Source organism: Drosophila rhopaloa, unplaced genomic scaffold (assembly GCF_018152115.1).
Source record: "Drosophila rhopaloa isolate 14029-0021.01 unplaced genomic scaffold, ASM1815211v1 contig_115, whole genome shotgun sequence".
Classification (NCBI taxonomy): domain Eukaryota; kingdom Metazoa; phylum Arthropoda; class Insecta; order Diptera; family Drosophilidae; genus Drosophila; species Drosophila rhopaloa.
This window is the reverse complement of record NW_025334990.1, coordinates 4,165,254-4,189,267: the sequence shown is the minus strand read 5'-3', so window position 1 is coordinate 4,189,267 and position 24,014 is coordinate 4,165,254. Positions and strand designations below refer to the sequence as shown.

General features: G+C 41.2%; 5 protein-coding genes across 9 annotated transcripts; 2 read left to right on the top strand and 3 right to left on the bottom strand.

Annotated features, from left to right (window-relative positions):
• The first annotated feature begins 299 nt into the window (after positions 1 to 299).
• Positions 300 to 3,299, top strand: LOC108053789 (golgin subfamily A member 2). The gene is made up of 4 exons (XM_017136515.2): positions 300 to 499; positions 601 to 1,596; positions 1,654 to 2,166; positions 2,257 to 3,299. Exons 1-4 carry the CDS (start codon positions 443 to 445, stop codon positions 3,091 to 3,093), a joined length of 2,403 nt encoding a protein of 800 aa, XP_016992004.2. The 5' UTR covers positions 300 to 442; the 3' UTR covers positions 3,094 to 3,299.
• A 223-nt stretch (positions 3,300 to 3,522) lies between these two features.
• Positions 3,523 to 4,926, bottom strand: LOC108053799 (shugoshin). The gene is made up of 2 exons (XM_017136527.2): positions 4,398 to 4,926; positions 3,523 to 4,336 (listed from the first exon to the last, which is right to left on the bottom strand). Exons 1-2 carry the CDS (start codon positions 4,857 to 4,859, stop codon positions 3,602 to 3,604), a joined length of 1,197 nt encoding a protein of 398 aa, XP_016992016.1. The 5' UTR covers positions 4,860 to 4,926; the 3' UTR covers positions 3,523 to 3,601.
• Positions 4,927 to 5,410: 484 nt separating this feature from the next.
• LOC108042365 (WAS/WASL-interacting protein family member 1) lies at positions 5,411 to 23,960 on the top strand. Of its 4 annotated transcripts, XM_044456524.1 has the most exons (11): positions 5,411 to 5,521; positions 5,945 to 6,050; positions 16,394 to 16,772; positions 16,843 to 17,123; positions 17,814 to 17,989; positions 18,424 to 18,816; positions 18,996 to 19,147; positions 19,779 to 20,212; positions 20,883 to 21,014; positions 21,085 to 21,379; positions 22,753 to 23,960. In XM_044456524.1, exons 3-11 carry the CDS (start codon positions 16,394 to 16,396, stop codon positions 23,058 to 23,060), a joined length of 2,550 nt encoding a protein of 849 aa, XP_044312459.1. In that variant the 5' UTR covers positions 5,411 to 5,521; positions 5,945 to 6,050; the 3' UTR covers positions 23,061 to 23,960. The 4 variants fall into 4 exon arrangements, with proteins under 4 accessions (XP_044312459.1, XP_044312460.1, XP_016976082.1 ...); XM_044456525.1 differs by lacking the exons at positions 5,411 to 5,521; positions 5,945 to 6,050 and adding an exon at positions 11,882 to 12,537; XM_017120593.2 differs by lacking the exons at positions 5,411 to 5,521; positions 5,945 to 6,050 and adding an exon at positions 15,786 to 16,142.
• LOC108042364 (microfibril-associated glycoprotein 4) lies at positions 12,425 to 13,797 on the bottom strand. 2 transcript variants are annotated; one of them, XM_044456526.1, is made up of 4 exons: positions 13,598 to 13,797; positions 13,471 to 13,541; positions 12,865 to 13,375; positions 12,425 to 12,795 (listed from the first exon to the last, which is right to left on the bottom strand). In XM_044456526.1, exons 1-4 carry the CDS (start codon positions 13,708 to 13,710, stop codon positions 12,612 to 12,614), a joined length of 879 nt encoding a protein of 292 aa, XP_044312461.1. In that variant the 5' UTR covers positions 13,711 to 13,797; the 3' UTR covers positions 12,425 to 12,611. The 2 variants fall into 2 exon arrangements, with proteins under 2 accessions (XP_044312461.1, XP_044312462.1); XM_044456527.1 differs by having other exon boundaries at positions 12,865 to 13,372.
• On the bottom strand, positions 13,882 to 15,259 carry LOC108042363 (fibrinogen C domain-containing protein 1). The gene is made up of 4 exons (XM_017120591.2): positions 15,066 to 15,259; positions 14,940 to 15,001; positions 14,312 to 14,887; positions 13,882 to 14,247 (listed from the first exon to the last, which is right to left on the bottom strand). Exons 1-4 carry the CDS (start codon positions 15,135 to 15,137, stop codon positions 14,088 to 14,090), a joined length of 870 nt encoding a protein of 289 aa, XP_016976080.2. The 5' UTR covers positions 15,138 to 15,259; the 3' UTR covers positions 13,882 to 14,087.
• Positions 23,961 to 24,014: the final 54 nt, after the last annotated feature.

Below are 24,014 nucleotides of genomic sequence, written 5' to 3'. Positions count from 1 at the left end.
ATTTTGTTTTTAATATCATTTTTTTTCAAAACCCTTTCTACTCAAAAATATATTCGGAATATTTTCCGCTCTACAAACTCCAACTACTATTACGAAATATCTTGAAAAAGCTAAATATTGTGATGATTTTCAGGAACGGTTTAACTACTAATCACTGCAAAAGTTGAGTAAAATTACTAGCCTAAAATTGTAATATGTTTTATACAACATATTCAAAACTAGCTAAAATTGTATTGAAATAAAAAGCTTAACTTTCCAGCAAAGTGTGCCCATTTACGCAGTATGTTTGCACTCAACGCCTGCAGCCACACTATTCCCCAGACCTGTTATCAACATTTGGAATTTGCCACTTTTGCCTTGTTTTATTTAAATTTTTGGGCTCGCCTTTCGAACCCAGTGGACTCCAGGCGACGCAAAGGTGCCGCCGCTGACCCCGAAGGACATGCCCGATGACACGCAGGATGCCAAGGCGCAGAAGTTGGCCGCTGCAAGGAAAAAGGTGCGAGAACCAGTGCCACACACATTTGTTTTGCTCTTGTGACGTGGACACATATTGGCCCACTAATATTGATTTTGTTTAACATGCTTATGTGGACACAGCTGAAGGAGTACCAGGAGCGGGCCAGCAACAACAACGGCCAGCCGGGGGCGGAGGAGCTGGTGGCCACCACCACGCAATCGCACTCGTCCACAGTTAGCATAGCCAGTAATCTGTCGGAGCGCTCCGACAGCGAGCTAAATGTGAATGGAGTTGGAGCCGGTGGTTCACAACAGCAGGAACCTTCCGTCTTGCCCACAGCCGCTTCCTATTTTACCCAAAACGAGCCGGAACATAATGGCGGCTTAGCTGAAACCTCAAATCTGCAGGCCATCCAGGTGATCATTGCGGAGAAGGCTCAGCTTAATGCAGAGCTCACGAAGGTTCGTTTGGCCTGCCGCGAACGCGAGCTGGAGCTGGAGGAGCTTCGCACCCTGAAAGACCAGAACCATCTGCGTCTGGAGCAACTGCAGCAGCACTACCAGGATCAGCAGTCGACGGGCGAGCAGCAGCGCCAGCAGTTCGGGCATCTCCAGGCTCAATTGCAGCAGTCACAGGCACAAATCAAGGATCAACTATCACATCTCAACGAACTGGAGGCTCAGCTGAAGCAGAGTAACCTCCGCCAGGAGGAACTACAGCAGCAGCTCTCACAAAAATCCAACGAGCTGGAGATGGCCCAGCTAAAACTGCGTCAGCTCTCCGACGAGTCTAGTGTCAGCACAGACAACCGAGTCGAGTCGCTGGTTCAGACCCAATACATGTACGAGCAGCAGATCCGGGATCTCCAGGCTATGGTGGGTCAACTTACACAGGATAAGGAACAGGCAGCTGGCCAGTACCAGAATTATGTACAGCACCAGAGCGGCGAGATCAGCAAGCTCAACGAACGAAATGCGGAGCTAGCCGATGAATTAAACTCGTTGAGGGAGCGGGAACGGCAACTGGTGGAGCATGTAGGCGGCTTGGAGCGGGACATACAAAAAAACCTCAGTCTTCAGGCCCAGTTTAAAGAGGCCAACCAGGAGCAGCTGCCTAAAGCCGAATCCAGCGATCAGGTAAACGCCTGGGTAACCTAGAATTACGTTTTTAGTACTCTCTTATTCCGCTTGCAGAAGGACTTACAGGAAGAACTGGCTGCCTTAAGAGAGCGTCTTGCCGACTTCGATTTTGAGCGTCACGAATTCCAGCTGAAAATCAAGTCGCAGGACGACCAGCTGCAAATTAAGGAGTCGGCTCTAGCCGAACTGGAACAACAGCTCGATCGCCTTCAAGCCGAGCAGCCGGATCAGACGAAACTGCTGGCCACCATGGAATCGGACAAAGTGGCCGCCTCGCGAGCCTTAACCCAGAACGTGGAAATGAAAAACCAATTAGACGAACTGCAACAACGATTCGTCCAACTGACAAATGACAAAGCCGAACTAGTTATCCGCCTGGATGCAGAGGAGTTTGCCAACCGCGATATCCGCCAGAACTACACCAGCATGGAGCAGAAGCTGCACACCAACGAGGAGCGCTTTAAGTTCAAAGACGAGGAGATGATCCGACTTTCGCACGAGAATGTGGAACTTCAACGTCAGCAGTTGATGATGCAGCAACAGCTGGATCGCCTACATCACTATGAGGTGGGTATTATATTCCAACTTCTCTAGAAAGGAGTTTGTGAAATGCAAAGGACCTTCTTTTAATTAAAAAAAAAACGATTATATTTTTAGGCCAAGGCTTATCATAGCCAAGAGGAAAAACAGAGCAAAGAAGGTGGAGATGCACCGGATAATGAATCTGAGGAACATAAGGATCAAGAGCATTTTGGCCAGACCCACGATCACCCACATTCTCATTCACTCGATGACACTCATGAGCATCCACACGATCATCCACATGATCACGCACAGGAGCATTCCCACGATCATTGTCATGATCATAACCACGATCATTCCCATGATCATGCCCACAACCATTCTCATGATCATTCTCATGATCATGCCCACGACCATTCTCATGATCATTCACATGATCATGTCCGCAATGACGACCACAGACTGGCAGCTAAAACCCTGCCAACCGCTGAAGCAGTGGAACGCTTGCAATCGCGTTTCACCACCCTGATCAGTCAGGTTGCCGACTTGACGGAAGAGAAGCACAGCCTGGAACACCTTGTGCTGCAGCTGCAAGGTGAAACTGAAACAATTGGCGAGTACATTGCCCTTTACCAAACACAGCGCCGCATGCTAAAGCAGCGCGAGTACGAAAAGGCCGCCCAAATGCAACTTTTACAAGCGGAACGGGAGCAGCTGCGCGAAAAAATCGAGACGCTCAACAAGCTGGTGGTCAGTTTGGGTGTGGAGCTCCCGCCAGATCCCGCGCAGTCGCAGCAACAAGAAACGTCCGCAAGTACCGAACAGCCAGCTAACGAGGGTGAGAACTCGCAACAGATCATAAACAAGATCCAGGACATCATTAGCGAGATCAAGGAAAACACGGAGCAGCCAACCCACAACCACGCAGGCGATCATCTCAACTGCTGCCTGGGCAAGTTTGAGGTGGTCTAAAAGATCGGATGTCGCTTGCTCGCTAAGTGCAATTATCGCCTGCTTACGTAAAATCATAAACTTTTGCTACTGTATTTAAATGTATTTGTACTTTGCTCCCCACATTCTTTTGTAAATGTTTCCAACGATGTGTCCGAATAAACCTAGTTTGCATCTAAGACGAATCGTCAGCTTAGACCAACAAAAACGTATTACCAAACAATCAACTTAAACGTTTTTTTATTCACACTTTAATTTATTCTTAAGGGTAACATAAATTCCTATTGGCATCTTTGGATGATGATGATTGTATTCCTCCCGTTAGCTAGATGTGTTGAAATGAGTTTCTTGAGTTAGGATCCGACATTTGGCTATAAATTAAGGGTATTAGCCACAGTTAAATCATCGTTAAAATATGATCGACCTGATGAAATGAAAATATTAGGTGAATTATAATTGTATGAAATGGAGTTTAATTAAAAAACTTGTATAACATTAGAATAAATAAAAAGTGCAAAGGTAGTTTCATCTACTTTTTGGCCTTTCCCTTTTCGTTTCTCATCTTGATCTTTAGGTTGGGCTCCGCTAAACTAATGGGCCGGCAGCGTCGACTAGGTCGTCCGCTAGTGCTGAAATATGTGGTAGACGTATTAGTATCATCCGATATTGTTTGTGCCGTAGTTCTGTTTCGAATTCTAATAGAAGGCAGTTCCTCAATGAGGAAGGATTTCGGCGTGCTGGTGCTGCCCGCCACTTCGCAAATGCCATTGAACAGGCTTCGTCGCGGCGTGGATCCGCTGATATCTGGAAAAATTCCGGACAAGTGACTGGGCCTGGGAACAGCTAGTCTAGCCTGCTGTATACTCGGCTCCTGCACGGAATCCCCTTCATCGCGGGAAGTGCAAGTCCTAGATTTTATCGACTCTTTTCCCCTACTCAATGTCACCGCATCCGGCACATTTGTGTGTACTTCCCGGAGAGCTCGGTCACTGGGAGTGGTGGTGGTTCGGCCCTTTGGCGGACTACCTTCTATAGTAGTGTCACAATAGATGGCTTCGCAGGATGAAGATGATTCCGATGCCTCATCGCTGAAGTTTTCCTCTATGATGCTGCATAGGCGATCGTTCTCCTGGTTACCGTCAGTCTCTGCCTCCTTCTTCTTGTCACATTCCTTGTGCACTGGGCTTTGTACTTCGCTGACATCTTCGTCAGATTCGTCCTCGTCGAACATAAGTTCCATTGGTCTTCGAGGCGGAGGTGTATGCTGTAAGCAAAACGGAACAGAAGCGTTAGCAACGGTGTATTACAATTAAATCACGGGTTACCTTTTTGGCTTCTGGTGCCTTAGAGGGCTCCACTTTAGAATACACCTCTGCAGTGGAACGACGACTTGATGACGATATTGTACTGGCAATCGAACTGGTTCTCGTAGGCGAAATGGTTGTGGTGGTGCGGGCCAAGGATATGGTCTTCCGCATGTCCCTACAGATGTCCTTGGAGCTGCGACGCGGGCCACTTGGTCTGGTATGCACATTAGGCGGCTCCTGCCGCGTCGTTACGCTGTCCTTGTCGACATTTAGGCGCTGCATCAGGTCCATTACGATGCTGATGTTCTCAAATCGCTGGCGATCATTCTGCAAGACTTGTTCCTCCCGCAGTTCCATGTTCTCTCGCTCCAGCGCCACCAGCCGCTTCCTGTACTCGCCTAACTCCAAGCGCTGCTTCTGCACCTGCTCCATTAGTTCCGCGTTTAGCAGCTTATACTGCTGCTCCACTTTGGTCACCATTTTATTGTTTATTTTAACCCATTGACGATATCCAGATAGACGCTAGAAGCGAAGCTTGTTTTGAATTTTATTTCAGAGTGACCGTGGTTGGGCTTGTAAGATATACCGCATTTTAGAAAATACAAAAATAAAATATTTTTGAAGATCTGGCATCTCTGAAATGGCGGAACCGATCGTAGGCCAAAAACTCAAACTGATTCAACTAATTAACATTTATAAATATTTGCTAAAATCTATGCACCCTTTTATTATTTTTTATTTTATTTAATTCTATTGTAATCTATTTACACTCTTCCACTTTAGGCAGTTTGCTTGGTTGGTTTGCGGATGGAATTTAAAGTTTAACTCATAAAAAAGAAGTTCGATTTCAAGTACAAAAAAACGTAACTTACAAAATATTTGTTATCCATTTCTTATTGAGAGACCTATTGTAAAATATATTCCACTGTTTCAACTAGATTCAACAGTGAACAGTGGAATCTGCTTATTAAATGGTATATTTTGTATGAAGAGACAATTTCTTAGTATATTTTCTATGTCAGATTGACAAGGCCACACTGCCAGCAGCACAATAAATTTTTTGTTTTCTCAACCGATTGCGAGGAAAATCCCGATATCCAGAGCAGATAAACGATGCTGCGGGTCTAAGCCACCAAATCGAAGTAAATAGGCGTTTCGGGAAGTGTTGGATACCTCGAGGACCCTGAAAATCACACGAAATCAAAAGGCTGTTCACCTGCCAGTGTGTGTGTGTGTACATGAGTGAGAGTGTGCCGTCGCAGTGTGCGTGTGTTTGTGTAAAAATGAAAATCAGTCAAATTTGTTTGTCGTTCTACGTCTTTTAGGCATTTAGGCAAACAGCCAGACTTTTACACATTTATACAATTATTCGCAAATTGGTAGGGATTTTCCTGAGGCACAGAACACGGCACGCAACACATACAACACCTGCACACTGAAAAACGATCGACGCAACTAGCGCGCGGATTATTAAACCCATTCGAACTCGGATAACCATTACCCTATTCGCAAAACTTTTGGAACCGCCTGCTATGCTGTTTCATCTTCGCTCCTTTGTTCGCCAGAAAACCACGACAAACACCTGCTAAAAACACCGCTGACAACCCAGAGATCCGAGAATTTCATTCACAGAAGCAAAAGCCCCAGTCGAAAACAGAAACCCGCTTCAAGGTGAGTTTGTTTGTAAATCCAACCCGTTTGGCTCTGTACTCATTACTTTTATTGAGTGCATTCAGTCCCCCAAATTCCCCGAGTAGTGAAAACTTATCGAGGGGCTTATCATTTCTATTTCGCATGGCGCCTAGAAATTTGGTAATTTATGGAATATTCAGAGACCAGTTCCAGTCTGTTCCATATACGCAATTATCTTATCGCCTGACCATTTTCGCTATGATATTTGTGCCTAATGATTGTGTGTATGTAAAACTGCATTTGCCAAGATACGGGCATATCTTATGCCGTAGAAGTACACACAAAAACTTTCAGTTCTAAGTTTTGCAGATACAATTTTAGTTTTTCAATCCATAGTTTAATTTAATTTAAGTTTAATTCGTAGTAATTTGGGATAGGCTCCCGGTTTCTTTACATTGAAAACTATTCTTTTCTCCCCTTTTTTCAAGGAATTTGAAATAAATTCGTTATCAGCACACAAAAAAAAATAATTAATTTCTATATTAATTTCTTATAAATAACATAACAAGGACTTTGATCTATTTTCTTGTTTTGTTCTAGGTAAGAACAAATTGAAAATTTAAAAACCTTTAAAAATATTACATTGTTTTATAATCAAATATGTATATCTTAAACATTATTATCTAAGATGTTATTGGCAACAAATTACAACTATCTATAAATACCTAGTATATTTTCGATATTCGAAATCTTTGTCAATTTAATTTACTTTTTAATCTTTAAATATTTTAGCAATAGGTTTCACCCTTCTCTTTTATTTAATAAATTCACGCTTTTTTTTTCTAAGAATTCGATGTTTGACAACATTTTGGAGTTGGCATAGCAATCAGTTTGTTCAACATGTATTTTCCCGTCTGTAAGGGAACACGAAAAGCCTTCTTCCACCGCCCATCGACTGAAAAGGGTGCAATAAACTCAGGTCGCTTTGATTTTTTACTTGTTCCATCAGCGAATGCACTTCGTTTTGGTTTGCTGTCGCTTTGTCTTAATCGCATTAAGCAAAACGCCTGGCACGCGACGCATGACGAAGGCAAGTGCAATAACGCCACCAAAGAAGCATAAACATGGAAAGAAATATAGCCCTCCCATGCCACCCCATCACTGACCTACAAAGAGTGCATTGCTCGACGGCCAACCAAAACTAAATTCCCTGGCTAGGGGTTGATTTACTTGCTTAGACTCTGCCAGAGATGCGAGTGCGAATTGTGACGGTTGAACTTCGATGGTGTGACATAATCTAAGAGCTTGCTGAAGCTATTTGGAAAGTAAAGCCATATTAAATAGGATATAAATCTAAAAAACAATTTTAATGGACAGTATTCGATCCCCGATTCATCAACCCAAAATCATACATGTTTAACTTTTGACAAATAAGTTAATATTATTCCAAATAAATACTTAAAGTATTCTAGATAAGAATAATTTATTGGTTAATAATACTTAAAAATGAAAAGCAATACTGTACCTTAAAAGAAAGAAACCCCCATGTTAGCTTTATTCTTCAGCCATCCCCGAGTGTGAAAGGATTTTAAGCTCCCTTCCGTAATTTTATGCATTGCACAAATGGCTAGCCAGGCTGCATGCATGAATCGCCGCAGAAAGGGCGTCCTCGGTCGCCGGGTTCAATGTCATTGGCGTGGGGTAGGCCAGGGTAGCACCCACATGGCCCCATCCCGTCCAGGAGTCTGTCTGCCAGTCTATTGTCGAGCCCATTATTATACATCCCCCACTGCAAGTGCACACTGAAATATCGAGTGCTGCTGCAGTGACACACGCAAAGATCAGAGGGTGGGGAAGGGAGGTGTAGAGGAGGGCGGGCACTTGTCGGCCTTGTGTGCGGCCATTTGTCAGTTGAATTCGTTGTCATGCACTTTTCGAGCGCTGCATCACACGAGGTTTGATTGGCACGTAGCGGAGTGGCGGCCGTTTCTTTCTGCCTTTATTTCTCTGATTTATGCTGCACTTCCTTGTGCAACCTGGAACTGAATCATAAAACTACAGTGGTCTCTCCAGCGACCGCCGTCTGACTCCAGTTTCGAGCCCCATGCCGAGGGCTTTCGCTTCCTCGGCGTGTGGATGACTCATAGTTTGTGTTTTACTTTTGTTTACAACACATTTGCAAGTACACTGCAAACCACGTTAATTTGCTGTGGCAATCTCATGCCTGAAACAGTTAAATATGTTTACTTTAGAAAAAACCATGTGCATTTTAATAGAACCAAAAACCATTTATTAAATTCAGATAAATAAAGAAGCAAGAAAATATCCAAAACTAATAAAAATATTGATGGCTACAAAGCAATTGGATTTGTTGCTTCAAATAAGAGCAAATTATTTGTTTTTTAAAAATAATCCAGCAAATCTTGAAAGGTTGCTTACTATTGCTTTCTACGGAATTTTAAGTTTTTCTATTTAGAGATAGATTTAAATAATTTATTTTGAAAGTTGTAAAAGTATAATGAGGCTTTCACACAGGTTCCAACTAAAATTTAAATTCTGTAAGTTTTATTTTAATTAGGGCCTGTAACTACATACATCTCAGGTACCAAACCTTTGCATTTTATGACATTTTCGATGAGAAAATTCTCTGTGTGCTGCGTATGCAAAATACCGAACCCAACACCGTTGTTGTCATTGAGTTCATCGTTGTTGTCTCCGCTGATGTTGTCGCGCCTCCGACTCTCATGATGTGTTTGCGTTAGTTATTTAAGCATTGTGCGACGGCGCTGAAAACCGCATTTTAATAAACCCTGCGATGCGAGCGGCAAAAACAACAGCAGGAATATCAACTGCAACGGCAACAGCAACAGCAAGTGCAACAATGCAATATTTGTGCTGCTGACGGTAAGTGAATATGTGCCTTACATCACACACTCTTAGTAAGCGATGAGGTAGCCGATGAGCGAGGTGGCGGGGCAAAAGCAGAAGCTTCAATTACAAAATGCAAATGCAAAATGATGCATGGTGAAACGCTTAGATCAGAAGTAATTCAAAACGCAGTGCTTAGGCTGATTAAAGGCAATTCGATGTGATGTATTCATTCATATATGGGATATAGAGTCGACTGAAGCGATACAAGGTTGTAGTAAGGTTGGGCTAATCGAGGAGAATAAATATGGAGTGGAAAACTTGTTTACAAGCAAACATATGTCAAGCTATCAAAGTATTTCAATCACTTTTTAAATGTTTTTTTTTTAATTTTCGCAAATACTTATTTATTTTCATGACTAATAAAACTGGTTACTTAATATACTATTGTTGATCAAAGATTCATGAGTCATTTATTCGATCTTAAAAAGGAATAAAAAATGTGTCTTTGATACAGTCATTATTATTTGCATAATAAATTGCATTTATTAGACCTTTGACCTTTGTGGCAATAATCTTTTTGGCACATTTAAAATCAGCCTCTCAAAATCACTTTGTGTATCTCCTGAATTGAATTCACCTCTAAAACATTCACCACATAATGTTTTTACGTCAGCGGACCTCTACTACAAACGGTCATTCACAAAAAATTATAAACAAAATCGGCGTGGATGAGCTATAAAAACATTGGCATAAGAAATGGTCGCGGATCGTGTTTTCTTCTGCATTTGTTACCGCGAGTGATTTGCACGGCGGTCACATATTATTATCGTACCGCGTGGCTTTTGGAATTTCAATGATGCGATGACCAGCTTCCCCTCCCTTTGAAATCATCAAAAGCAACAGCTGGCACGACTTGCAATTGAAATGTAAATGTTAATTGCTAGTCCAACGGTTTTGGCTTTGTGTAATTGGAACTTGGCCACAGCTAAACGACAAAAATAAATTGAAGAAATTGAAAGCGAAAGTCTCTGCACTTGTGTGGCAAATTAATTTATCAGATTGTGTGTATGTAAGCTGGTTTCTTTCTTAAGAACAATGAGTCACTATAAAATTTACATTTCCATCTCAACCTCCAGCCGATTCAAAATGATCATAATGAAGGCTGACACATCTTCAAGTAGAGGTTCCTTTAAAATTTACCATTTTAGCTCCAGAGTGATAAAAATAGTCCAAAGCTTGCCTCCAGAACATCTAATTTCAAAACCAGTTTTAGAACCTGAACGAACCGCAATGAAACATTTGCGCAAATTACCAAGTAAACAAAACGATGAGCTAAACGAAAGAAAAGCAAGTCAAAGAAAACAGAAAATCAAGAAAAACCTCAGAAAAATTACCATCATTAAGAGAACTGTGGGGTTTACTAAATTGTCCCAGCAGAAAACCGACTGGGGGACACTTTGCGGCCTGTCTTATAAAACTTGCGCAATCTTTTGCGGTTACTGGGCGTTTGGGTATCGGGTATTGTCTTACGGAGCGGGTCGAATGGGCGTGCTGAACATTTAACACCCAATATTTGACTTACATAATGGCCGGTGCTGGAAATGAATTTTGACAGTCGAGCAATTTGTTGTTAGCGTGCCTGGAATATGAGTGGACTTGGAATGGGCCGGAGGTTTGATTTCCGCGCTTTGATTCAATTTGATTCGATGTCGTCCCATCCCTCGGAACATAACACGCCCTTGTTTATATGTGCATTTGGGGCAATTAACTTGATGACAGTTTATTGGGGCAATCCGAAAGCGTTCTTCCGGGCTTTGGGGGTGGGGGTGAAAGTGGCGGCACACCTCGAAAACGTTAATTGAATGTAACCCGAGGATAAGAGCAGGACCTTAAAAACCGGACCATAAGCCAAGCCAAATTTTAGGAACGCCAAAATGGTATCGCATAAGGGAGTGACTCATTTCCCATATCGGGAAAGAAATTACTGAAGACCACCGATTTCAATTAATCGATTCGCTGTCGTTGAACCTTTCATATCAATAGCCGTTTATAAGTAAGAAATGTACATTGAAATATAATGGTCTTATGACACAGTCATAAAACTGCCCAATGCCGATAATCCAAATTCCTCAGATCGAGTTCAATTTGAAACAAAATGATTCAGTTACTGTTTTATATACTAGAAATTTCATGAAAATTATTTTGTGTTTGGGAACATTCGTCTTTAATTGATTTTTAAAATACCCTTTTAATACTTTAAATATTAAACTGATCAGGTTGCATATTTATGGAACGCAGTGTTGTCGGTAATCGCGCCATCAAATTTGATTTCAAACATGTTTCTTCATTCCTTTCGTTCATGAATAAATTCTTTTAGTTTTGCGCTGTCTGCCAAATCGAAGTTCTTGATAAGATATAGCAACTTTATAAATACCTGGTGTCTTATGCTTTAGATTTCCAACGAACTCGTTAGCTTATGAATCATAGTTTGTTTGAAGCTAATATTTGATTTGACTTCTAGCGATTCTCAGACAGTTTGGGAAACTTTTAAAGATAATTATATAAAAAAAATAAAAAATTTGAATGAGTAAACGGAAGTCCTTCCGTTCTTTGGCCAAACATTATCTAAACATTTTTTTCAAAACTCTTCAACCAAAAAATTAAAATTTTTTAATACAATTTTTTGTATTATTATCTCTTTGGAAATATTTTTATTTTAATATAAATTTATTTTTGTTTTCTTTAATATTTTACTACGAGTATATTTGTTTACGAATTTGTCAAAGATTTCAAAACTTTTTTGTTAGTGGCCATCTATTAAAATTAAATTATATTATGTTAAATATTGATCTTGAATATTTAAAATATTGCGAGAAATGTTATTCTCAATATCGATCTTATATTATCATATCGGAAACAGTTCCACATAGTTGTATTTCCGTGCAGCGGGGACCAATTTCGCCTTCACAACAGCAGCTGTTCAATTAAGCGACAATCCGTCTGGGTGAATCAAGCTGAATAGAGTGAATCATCCGCGGCGGAGGCCAGAGAAGGGAAATCGCAGTGGACAGCAATTAAGGAGCTGCCAGTTTCCACCAGGCCTGTCCCACTGTGCCACTTAAATGAGTCAAGACCGCCGGGTATTTCGCACGTTTTGCTGCTCGACAGGCTTACGGTTTAGCTTTTCTTCTGCAGATCTGCAGATTCTTCTCATCATCATCGGGGCTGATGACAAGTGCGGTCTGCAATTGTGGTTTCTCTTTGTCTGGGCTTCTGGGCTTTGTATCCATCGCTTGGTTCCACATTGCTTCCAGCTGTGACGTCAGACAGACGGGGCTAATTTTATTTTTATCAATGTGTTCACTGGTGTGCTCCCCGATATCTCTCTGCCACAGAGTTTCAGTAGAGACTCTCCCTGGGTCTCGGGTTTCTCTGCTTGAATTTTTCGCTGGGGCATCGCATGCGCAGCCGTTGGAGCTCCTCAGTTGGAATTCAACTTGCGAACTGAGCGCAACGCGCGTTTCACTCAAAAACACAAATAATATATACTACGCAAAACCTCTTTTGTTTACGTGCGTGTGTGAAAAAGCAGCGCTGAATATATTCGACTAATAATACAACAAATAAATCAGCGGCAAACGGTTATTATCAAAATGTAAATAAAACCCCAAAATGTTGATAGTGTTTATCAAGAAATAAAACGATTTCCCTTCGGTTTTCTTGTGGAATTCAATGGGCGTTGAAGGCATTTCGCATGCCCTGCCTTTGTAGGTTGTTGGAACACTTGGGTCTGATCATCATTTGTGTGAATTTATATCCGTAATCGTAGCCACGCCAGCTCATCCATGTGATCCCGCGTCCCGAGAGCTTGGGCTCAAATCGGCCACCCTCCAAGTATTGACCATTTAGGTTACTGAAAGAAAAAAAAAGAAAAAATGTATAAGATAAATAGTACACAAAAAATATATATTATTTTTCTTACCTCCTCTGACACTGATCGTACCACCAGGCCCCCACGTACATCCTGGCACATCCATGACCCAAGACATCGTGATCAAACGTCGAGAAGGGCATTCCCTTGTGGTATTTCAAGGAATCGCCAGCATCTCCTGAGTATTTACCCAAAACTGAAAGCGAATAGAACTCGGAAGCATTGCCAATGACAAAATCATCGTATCGGGCGTCGTGAGATTCCCCATCAAAATCTTTCATATAAACATACAGCTCGTAGGGCTCCGCAGTAGTAAGGAAGTGTAGTTTCTCCAAGCCTAGGAAAAATTCCTCGTTAAGGTCCCCAAACCCTTCGCTATACTCTTTCCAACTGCGATAGAAGTTTTCACTTCCATCTTGACGACGCTGGATAACAGTCCATCCAGATCCCGCGAGTCGATTGTCACAAAAAACCGGGAAGGGCTCCAATCCAGGGACTTCAATAACATGTATGCCGTTTGTGTTTATTCCAGCAGCTAGACAAGAGGAGGGATTAACCACTACTGGCAGAGAAAAAGATTTAATTAGTATAATACCCATTTAGAAATTTAAAAGTTTGATGACCGAGCAAAAACAGACCTTATAATCTCAAACTTACCCTCATGAAGTTTTTTCTGTGGTGTCAACTTAATGTAGCTTTGTTTTAACTCTTCCAGCTGCGTTTTTAAACTGAAAATTATATTTAAAAATCTAAAAAAAGCTTTAAATTAATTTGAATTGCCCACTTGGAAATCATTCTTTCAGCTTGGTTGTAGACAATTTCCAATTCATTGCTTTGGCCATTAGAAAGAAGGCTATCACAGTTTAATAATAAAACGAAAATGAAATAAAGCTTCATGATCTTGTCTCGTGCCTTGCTCTAACCAGTCTAGATTAAAAATATTTTTAGTGCTTCTTCAAAATAAATTTCTATATTAGGTAAATATAGTTTGATTGTCTTATCAATTGCATTGAATAATCGTAGGTCAAGTCTGCTATAGAAATACAGGAAATTGAGAAAACTAAACAATTTCAATGAAAATTACAGTATATTTCGCATTTCTGTTTGAGATTCTAAATAATGTGCTCAGCAAAAATGTGATGATTCAATGGCAACACATTTTGCATATTAATCAAGTACATAACAAATTGTTTTCACGTTGATCTTGAAGCCATTAAACCGGAGGGAGTAAACAGCAAATAATTATAGTATCTGTGGCAGCGCCTTGTAAAGAGTCACTGATGAATCACTGGTATATTTCGGCACTTGGGTCTTATCAACATTTGGGTGATCCTATACCCGTAGTTGTGGCCACGCCAAGAACGCCAGCACATGCCCCTGGCAAACAATTTCTCCTCGTATTTGCCACCAGGCATATACTGTCCATTAAGGTTGCTGAAATAATTAGGAAACATTAATAACGTTTAGAAAGCTTAAATTAGAGCTGGCAAACACTCACCTATCCAGACAGGCATTGTACCACCATCCCCCGAGATAGTAAAATGCACAGTTTCTATTAAACTCACGATCGTTATCCCGATCATATGTAGAAAACTTCATTTTGCGATGCGATCGAAGGGAATCCCCCGCAGTACCGGAATATTTTCCTAGTGCGTTCATAGCGTAGTCATCCTCTTCGTTTCCAATCGCGAATTCATCGAATTTTGCGTATTTTATTGTTTCATCGAAGTCCTCCAGGTGGACATATAACTCATGTGGCTCCAAAGCGGTCAAGGCACGAATCTTCTCAAGACCAAGAAAATACTCGCCCATTAGATCTCCGAATCCATCCTTGTACTCTTTCCAATTACGAAAGAAACTAAGGTTTCCACTAAATCTTTTCTGGATCACAATCCACCCGGGACCAGCTATATTATTTTCGCAGTACACTTGAAATGGACTCAGTCCTGGGACTTCCAGGGTATACAAACCATTTTCATTTACTTCTGAATTCAGGCAGGAAGTGGGGAACACCTCCTTAATGGATGTATTTGAGCTGTCATTAGTTTGTACTTGCAAAAGTGCCTCCTTTAAACTGAGGAATGTAATAGTTTAAACTGAGTTTGTTTACTTTATTCATAACTTACGTGGAAAGTACATTTTCTGACTGCTCATAAATAGCGTCCAACTTTTCAACTATATTCAGCGTCTGTCAAGGGGTTTGTTGATTTTATTGTAGTGTTAGTTTTCTTGTAAGGCCCTATTGAACTTACCTCCGCATGACAAAATGTCATTAAATAAAGTGTAATGGAAACCTGAAAGCCTAACAAACCAGTGAACCTCATTTTGCCAGAGAATCTATTGGAATATAATGATTTGCAGTTCGCTAAACATTTAATGCAATCAAAAGGGGGATAGAAATTGCCTTTGTTTTCGTGCCGTTTCTTATCAGTTGCCTTTCAAATTATATGATTATGATTTCTTGATAATTACTTAAAGCTTTTAATTTCCAATCACTTTTCTTTGCGAAGTCTTTGCGATTTTGAAAGGGTGATCGAAATACAACTGAAGAAATGTTTATAAAAGACAGCCATAAACGCGATCAAAACAAAGGCAATACACACACATGTATTTTAAGATCTGTTCGGATCACGTGGGATTGCCTGGTTTGGTTTAAGTGGGCTGTCCCAGTTCATGTAAAACTTTTCTACTTTACGCGCTGTTTGAGCTTGAAATTTCTTATTTTGGTTTATATCTTTTTATGGGGGTATAATAAATAAATAGTTTTAATGGTAATAATTAAGATAAAAATATATATATTTTTAATTTTGATCGTGTCTTTAATAACAGAATAACCAATTAAATAAAAAGTGCATGCCCATTTTGTTTGCCTTCCGTTTACATTAATTGGTTAAACATTTTCAAATATTTTTACAATGGAGCTCAGGTTTTAGGCTAATTAAAAATGTGAAGTGTTCAAACCAAATTATGAGTTGTTAATGTTGGGGACTCTTAATAAATACAAATTAGAGAATTTCAAGCTTCGGTGCCTCCACATCTCTTTGGTCTGTTTATCGAGGCGTCAATCTGAAGACAACAGAAAACAAGACATAAATAATAAGTATAGAAATTGTTTTATAAACACCCAGCATGTGTGAGTGTGACGGTGTGTGGGTGGTGACAGCGGACTTGGCTTTGGAAGTCGCTTGATGAACGCAGAAGTGTTAGCCAGTCTTAAGCCAAAGCTTCGCAGAGGCGGACGCAGAATTTGTACATTTCCCAGAGCTCGAAGAGTCCTATCAATCAAACCCATCTCAGAAATGAGATTAAAGCGAAGTTCCAAGCTAAAAGTATTACAAAATTGTGATTCTTGTGTTCCCTTCGATAAAAAAATATTTCTTGTTTCAATGAAGAAACATTTTGTTTACCTACCTTTTTAGTTTATTTATCATAGATTCAATGTATAAAAGAAAACAATTATATGTATTAATTTATAATATTTATATGTATCCTTCGTCCAAGTCCCAGCACAAATATTTGAAGTTTTATTGCATTTGCTTCCTAGCAGCTTATTAATATGGTTTTGGTCTTCCCTTTTCAGATGGCTATACCGCCACCACCGGGACCACCGCCGCCGCCAGGACCTCCACCGCCTCCGGCGATGGGTGGCCTTAAATTGGGCGGCGGAGGAGGGGGAGCAGATGTTCGATCTGCCCTGCTCAGCTCGATCCAGAAGGGAACCAAGCTGAAGAAGACCACCACGGTGGACAAGAGTGGGCCGTCGCTGTCTGGCAAGGTGTGTGGAGGAGAGGTGGGTGGAGGAGTTGGGGCCAAGCGGACCCTTAACAACAACACCAGCACCAGCAACCACAACAATGGCAGCAGCAGCAATGGCCTTGGCAATGGCACCCCCAAATTGGGAGGTCTGTTCGAAGGCCTCTCGCAAATGCCAAAGCTGAAGCCCGTGAACGGCATTCGCGGTACGTTTACTAAATTTTGTATTCAGATAAATATCGTTGCTCAACTGATTTCCGTTTTCCGCCCACGCAGCCGCGCCATCCGCCGGTTCAGCAGCAACAACGACATCGAGGTCCACAACGAACTCGGCGACTCAGCAGCGGAGCAATAGCCCCCCAGCCGCGGCGACCGCCTCGAGTGCCAGCAACGGACCCATGGACTTTAACACGGAGCTCACCAAGCACTTAACGTTGAAGCGCCAAAAACAGCAACAGCAGCAACCACAAGCACAGGCGCCGGCAAACAACACACATATCAATGCAACAGAAGCCAATCTGAGAACAAATCGGGGACCACCACCACAACCGCCAAAGGTGAGCGCTGGAACCCATGGCGAGAATGAATGATGAGATCCTCTATTAATAGAAATTTGGGGGGAGTTTACCACTAAAGTTAAAGTGCTGCTGGGAATTCTTAGAAAAGATAATATTAACAAGGGACCTACATTTTATTGCATAATTATGGCAAAAGAAGACTATGGTATTAAAACAGACTACCTTTAGGAAAGAAAAGTGTACACAGCTAATGGTATTTTTAACATGCCAATATTATTTTGTTAAAGATTGACGTTGTATGAAGTAGGAGAAATCATGATATCATTCTGTTCAAGACTTATGTTTTTTTAAAAGGAAAGAGTAATTAACCAAGAGAGTTGTTTTATGTTTATTTTGTGTTCATTATATGTAGATTTTTCTTCCATAAAGATTTTAACTACTGAAGTGTCACACAAATTAATTCAACAGATACTTAAATCATGCTACTGGATAACCTTTAAGTGACTTATGCGATAAATGCTTTAAGACTTGCTTTTTAATTACATGCAATTTAAAAAGGTGAACTTTTTATCAACTTTGCTCATTTATTTATTTATTTGCTGAACATCTTAAAGGCAAATATCTAGTAAGATATCTTTAAGAAAAACAGTGGATCTGAATGTGTCGCAGGCGATCCAATTGTCAACGAAACTAATCCAACCATTGTTTTACATTTCTGTGTCATCGCAGCCAACCAGCTCAAGTGACTCGATCTTGGAGCGCATGAACATCCCCCGCACAGCGCCGACCCCCTCCTTCGCCGCCAATTCGAGTGTCAAAGCGGCATCGCCCACGCTTTCGGACAGCGGCAGCAACAGCAGCGGGAGTGGAGGTGGAAGCGTCAAGAGCAAGGCGGCCAACCTAAAGTAAGTGTCATCTTCTAGCCACGAGCAGCGCAAATGATTGGTTTCTGGTTAGTGGGTCTCAACTCGGCAGTATTTTTGGAATTTGAGATTATGTTAATGTGGCATTTTAAACTTTCGCAATCATTCATTACTTTGGTTTCTGAACAATATTGTCGGCCTAATGTGCTTTCGAATACATAACCCATCCACTTTTTTTTTAATGCCTAGATAATTAAGGATTTAACGTTTCCATAAGACACATTCCAATTAAACTGCTGAGACCCCTTAATCTAATAGTGCCTGCCGTTTGGGATGGTTGACTTTTGGTTTTTTATTTGTACATTCGTTAAAATTTCTCTTGATTTTCTCTTTATTTTCGGATTACTTTGACGGGACTTTGTGGTTATCCTCGCACACCAAACACACACACACACTGTATTCACATCCACCCACAGTATCTCGTTAGGAAATAGTTTTGTAAATAGTTCAAAAACAACCACGAGTGCCTCGACCACGTCGCTGAACTCCAGTCAAACGTCATCGACGGGATCGCTGGGCAAGCTGGCGCCCAATAAATCCACATTGTTCGGTGCTAGCGGTGGTTCTAGTTCCGGGTTAGGTTCTGGTGGTGGTTATGCATCTGTGCAGAAGTCTTCGACGCCATCGACGGCCGACAGCACGCCAGCGGTCACGCCCACACCGCCCCCGCTGCAGCAGAACATGAAGCCGGCCATCGGCTTTGGCAAGCCCAATTTCGCTCCAAAGCCACCAGGCCTGAATCAACTGGCGCTGGCCAACGGACAGCAGCGTCCGGCGGTGACCAGGCACCACAGCATGAAGTCGCCCAGGTATACCGATACAGATTCAGCTTTAAGCTTCAGTAACTCCTAATCCAGCACCGCTGCTCCCGCTCATCAAACTCATTTTGGGGTTTGCCTTACGCTTATGCTTTTCTTTTGGCTCGCAAATAAGCTATAATGAATTATTTTAATTGAAGCCTGAACTAATCCCGGGTGTTCTCCCACAGATCTCCGCCCGCGGCAGGCAGTGTCAACGGTCCTGTGTTCCCCACCCAGCAGCATTTGGGCACAATGCGTGGCCCACTGCAGTTCCACAGTGAATCCGGCAGCCACAACACCAGCGCCGGCAGCATGAGATGTGCCCCCAACCCACCAAAGTGTAAGACTCCTATTTTTGATAATTTCAATTTACTGGTAAAATAACTTATAGCACCTTACTTAAATTATGACTCATAAATTTATATGAAAAGTTGCAAAAGGTTTAATTGAGGCTAACTTTTAAAATAATTTAACCAACAAAAATATTATTTTTTTTTTAGAATTTTCATTAACAAATAAATACAAAGGCATCTTTAAAAAGTAAATCTTTAATCTTTAGATCTCTTCAAAAATTATCTTTGAAATGTTTAATGAGTTTAAATGTTGACTTACTTTATCTTGAAAAAAAATTCAAGTCAAGTCTATGGAATTTAAACTAACTTAAAAATTTGACTCAAAACAACTGAGTATAAGTTTTTAAACTTACAAGTGATTTCTAGTCACTCACATCACTTGGAAGAACTAATGTGAACCTTTTTAAGTATAAGTCAGTAGAAGGCTTGAGAGTTCAATATATTTTCCGATTTCTCAATTTAACCATTTATCAATCATTTTTAAAGCTTAATAAGACATTGAAAAATCGGCATTGATTCAGTTAACTCAAGTATAACTCCATTTTTCAATTCAAGTGAAAGTGCTTTAAAACTAATAGACCGCGCCCTTATTTATTTGTTTTTTATATTGTTTTGCAGCTCGCCCATCGGTAAAACCCCCGCCACCGCCCACGCCAGCCCGCAGTTTCTCCAACAGCAACCTAAATAATATCGGCGGATCGGCGCCATTCAGTGCTGTGAACACGACTCTGGTCCAGAGCTCAGCCATTACCACGCAGGCTTCGCCGCCCATTACGCAGCCACCCTCGTCCTCCAGCAGCAGCAGCAGTGTGGCCGCCCTTCGCGACCAGTTCCGTGTGGGTGCTGGAATGTCCAATGGGGCACCATCGCCCCCTCTCCCGCCGACCCCCGCTCCCACCTCCAATTCATCCTCGGCCACCGCCAGTCCCAAATCGTTGCTGCGCGACAATGTCAAACCAATTATCCTCAATGGGGGTCCTCTCAATCCGCCGGCGCCGCCACCACATCGTAGCTGCCCACCTCCGCCGCCTCCACAGAGACAATCGAGCAATGTAAGTAGCCAACGGACACCAATAACAATGGCGCAGACCAACAGGTTGGCCCAATTGGCAAGGGCTGATTTTAAAAGACTGTGCAGCTACCTTTAGGAGTTGAGAGAGATGAGATGAGAGCCTGGGTTATAGTTTTTCTATTGATATAGTGTATTATCTTTAAATGTAGGAGTGCATACTTTCTGCATTATATATTTTGGGACTATAAAGCTGGCTTAGTAAAATGTTTAAGACAAAGACATACTGGGTTAGTACTTGTAAATTTAAAGTACTGGATAATAATAACCTTTTAAATCAGCCAGATAAGTAATTGAAATGATATTGAAGGTATGGGTATAAAAGGTCCGGACCTATCCTAAAGTTGGCATTCAAATTTTGCGCAGCGCATTTGTTGATTGCTTTCTCCCTAGTCACCCCATCTTTCTCCCCTTAATTGGGATTCTCCCTGCGCCTGCGCTCCACCTGATTGTGAGCACTCCTGGCTGCGCACTGCCTGTCGATGTCAGTCCGAACGAGTATTCCGTTTATAACTCACCTATTTTCGTGTTAAGCGGGGTGGATTGATTTTCCAAAACGAGACGTGACCAAAACACAGGGACCTTGCACACAACCCATTGCTCTGGGCGAATCCCGTGGCCCAGTGGCCCGCATTCATGTGCTTCTCCATCAGGAAAGAGTGAGGTGCTGGACGTGCAAGACGACGTGCTGGGAAAGGCAGATAATCTTAATAGAACGCGAAGAGAAGCACTGTGGCCAGTCAGTCAAGGTTATCAAAATGCTGATGCTTAACAGCAAGCGCAACGTAACTACAGGCTTTGATAGTCCCCCAAAGACCACTGATATCCAACTAAAACTCTTCTTATCTTTTGCAGGGCGGTTCCGGATCAGGATCTGCGCCAGTTCCACCACAGCGTCACTCCTCGATTAGGCCCAACGCCCCTTCGACGCCACCCACGCACATGGCCAATGCCTCGCATCAGTTTGGCAGCAGCTCGGGATTGTCGTTGGGATCGGGAGGAGGAGCTGGAGCCAGCGTGGGTCGCCTGGTCAACGACTTGGAGACCAAGTTCGGCAAGCGATTCCACAACGTCACCGAGTTCCCCAAGCCGCCGCCGTTTCTAAATATACATAAAGTGTATCCTAGTCGCACGTTTAAGGCCACCAACGGTATGTAGTCGAATGTGTGAGCGAGTGTGTTTGTTCTGTGAGTGTTTTAAATTTAGTACATACAAATTTAGAAGCATATGTAACTGCGATTATTGTTATATGCACACACCACACACATGGAATGCTGTTATATAATTAATTGTTTCTAAGGCACACGCTCTGGCATTTTAGTTTCGAACTTGAACGATATATACAACGATTTTTATCTCTACATAATTATAGTTTAAAAAGTGTATTACTACTATTATAGAATATTATTAATATTATTGTTTACAAAGGAAGGCCCAGAATACAATCCAACACAGCACACGCATATGTTAAAGCCCGCAGAATTTAGGAACCTTATTGATTATTGTTGTTTATTTTACTGTTAACGAGCAATGAAATAATTGTTTAAAATGTAGCGGGAGAATGTTATTTTGTATATTGCATAATACTAAAGTTGAATAGCTTTATCCAAACATTATATATTTTATACCTTTTAATGTTATACTTTGTTAAATTTCAATTGGGAAACGAAGCGAAAGCTTCCCCTTCGCGATATTACTACTAAGCACACACACTATTTTTACGCATAGTTTTATATTAACTAAACTTTGTACGTGTATATGTAAACAGAAGCCGATCCATAATGCATTGTATTCCCCCGCGCCCCCATATACATTTCTTTTACATGTAGCGCATGCTTTTACTTGTACCCCGGCTATCATTTTATATATATTGTACCTACGAACATCTCTATATATACACACATATTTTATCCGATGAATATTTAATTTTTAGTATGCAACAGGCACATTACGAGTAATTGTTTGTTTTAGTTTTGAAGTTATCTTTTGAAGAAACAATAAACCAAAATTCGTTTGGATAATATACATAAACATATTTCATTTTGTTTCATTTTGTGTTTCAAACTTTCTCCAATTTCTGGGCTGGCTCGGAGGAAGTTATCTTCTTTTGGTTATTGGTTCGATATCGTTTGTCCGTTAAAAAGTGATGCATTAAACGTGTTTTCTTCCAAAAGAATATGTAATCTAAGCCAAAGATCATAAGATAAACCGATCATATTTTCGATGAAAAGCGGACATATTTTATGTTATCGTTTTTAGTTAATTTATAATTTTAAACTTAAACTGATTTTGTTTTCTTTCAGCTCGAATGGTTTTCGTTCCTTAAACATTTCCTACATCAGCATTTGGCACATAATATCGGTATTTTTACCATTTGTATTACGTTTTCACTATATCGCTTGTAAACAGTCTATCATAGCAAGTTGAGTTAGCTTACCACCTTCGATCTTTGCTATCCTATCTATCTATCCATGTTTGTAAATATCTTTTCTCTCCCCTGCCCTTCGATTCTTCCGAAAACAGCGCCTGGAAACAGCAATGTAAACAACAACAACAGCTCGGTGGCCAGCAACAATAATACGACCACGACTCCCAATCCTGGAGGGTCAGGAGGAGCAGCTCCCGTGTTGAAGCCGGCATATGCACCACTGAAGAAGAACCGGGCACCTGCACCACCGCCTCAAGCAGGCGTGGCAGCCGCCACAGTGTCAGTTATCCGGCAGTCAAGTTTCCTCTACGGCGGAGCAGCAGGTGGTTCCGGGGGCTCCTCCAGCATACGACCACAATCCCAGCCGGCGGGGATTGGGCCACGAAACTCCACCGTCTACTGAACCGATTGAGGCGGATAATGGACTAAGCCTAGTGTTTGTTTTGTATATAAGTGTGCATGTGGAGTGTGTTTGTGGCCTCGTTGTTGTTGTGTTGTGTGCGGAAGTGTTATGTGCCACAGGCAATTGTTCAAAATGTCAAAGGAAAGTGCGTAGAATAAACCAAACACAATGGCACACTCAAAACCCCAAAGAGAGCTGGAAGGATAGGGGAAGTGCAATCTTAAAAATACCCGAAAATTCGTTGGCGTCTTCCCAGGCTGCACTTAAATAGTTAAAGCAGATAATGAAATAAACCCCACTCAAAAATTGTATATAGAACTAGCACCAAGTTAGTGAAATTATCAAGCAGCATCTATACCTTTTATACGCGAGGGTAAATGATTGTATGTACTTTTAGGAGCGCGCCTCTTTGCATAAATATCTTACTAGACTGAACATGTTAAAGCCCAACAGCAACAATTAATTAATGTAATTATATACGATATATAGAATCGATTACTGTACGACTTAATCCCCTAGAGCAATACACACACAAGAGAAAGATGTTAACAATGCAATATTCAAGCACAACCGAGAGCATTTCAACGAATCTCGCCACATTCCATTTTTAGATTTCTTTAGTTAAATGTGCAATACGAGTGTTCGTGTGATAATCTCCAAAGTATTTAGGTATTTATCTATCATCTGTGGTTTGGTAAACGTTTGTTAAACTCCTTTTTGGGCAATAACTATTGGAAATGAACATAATACACATTAATATTATTGTTCTTATTATTAAATTCAATCATTGTTGTTGGACTTGGTGTCATTAGAAGTATTATTCAGCAATTGCATAACATTTTATTCCGAATCAAAATCATTGCAGTTATAAATAAAATTACGAAGTCATTCAAAAATTGAGCAATTTGTGATTTTCATTGAGGCAAACAATTTGGTAAGCGTTTCTACAAAGTT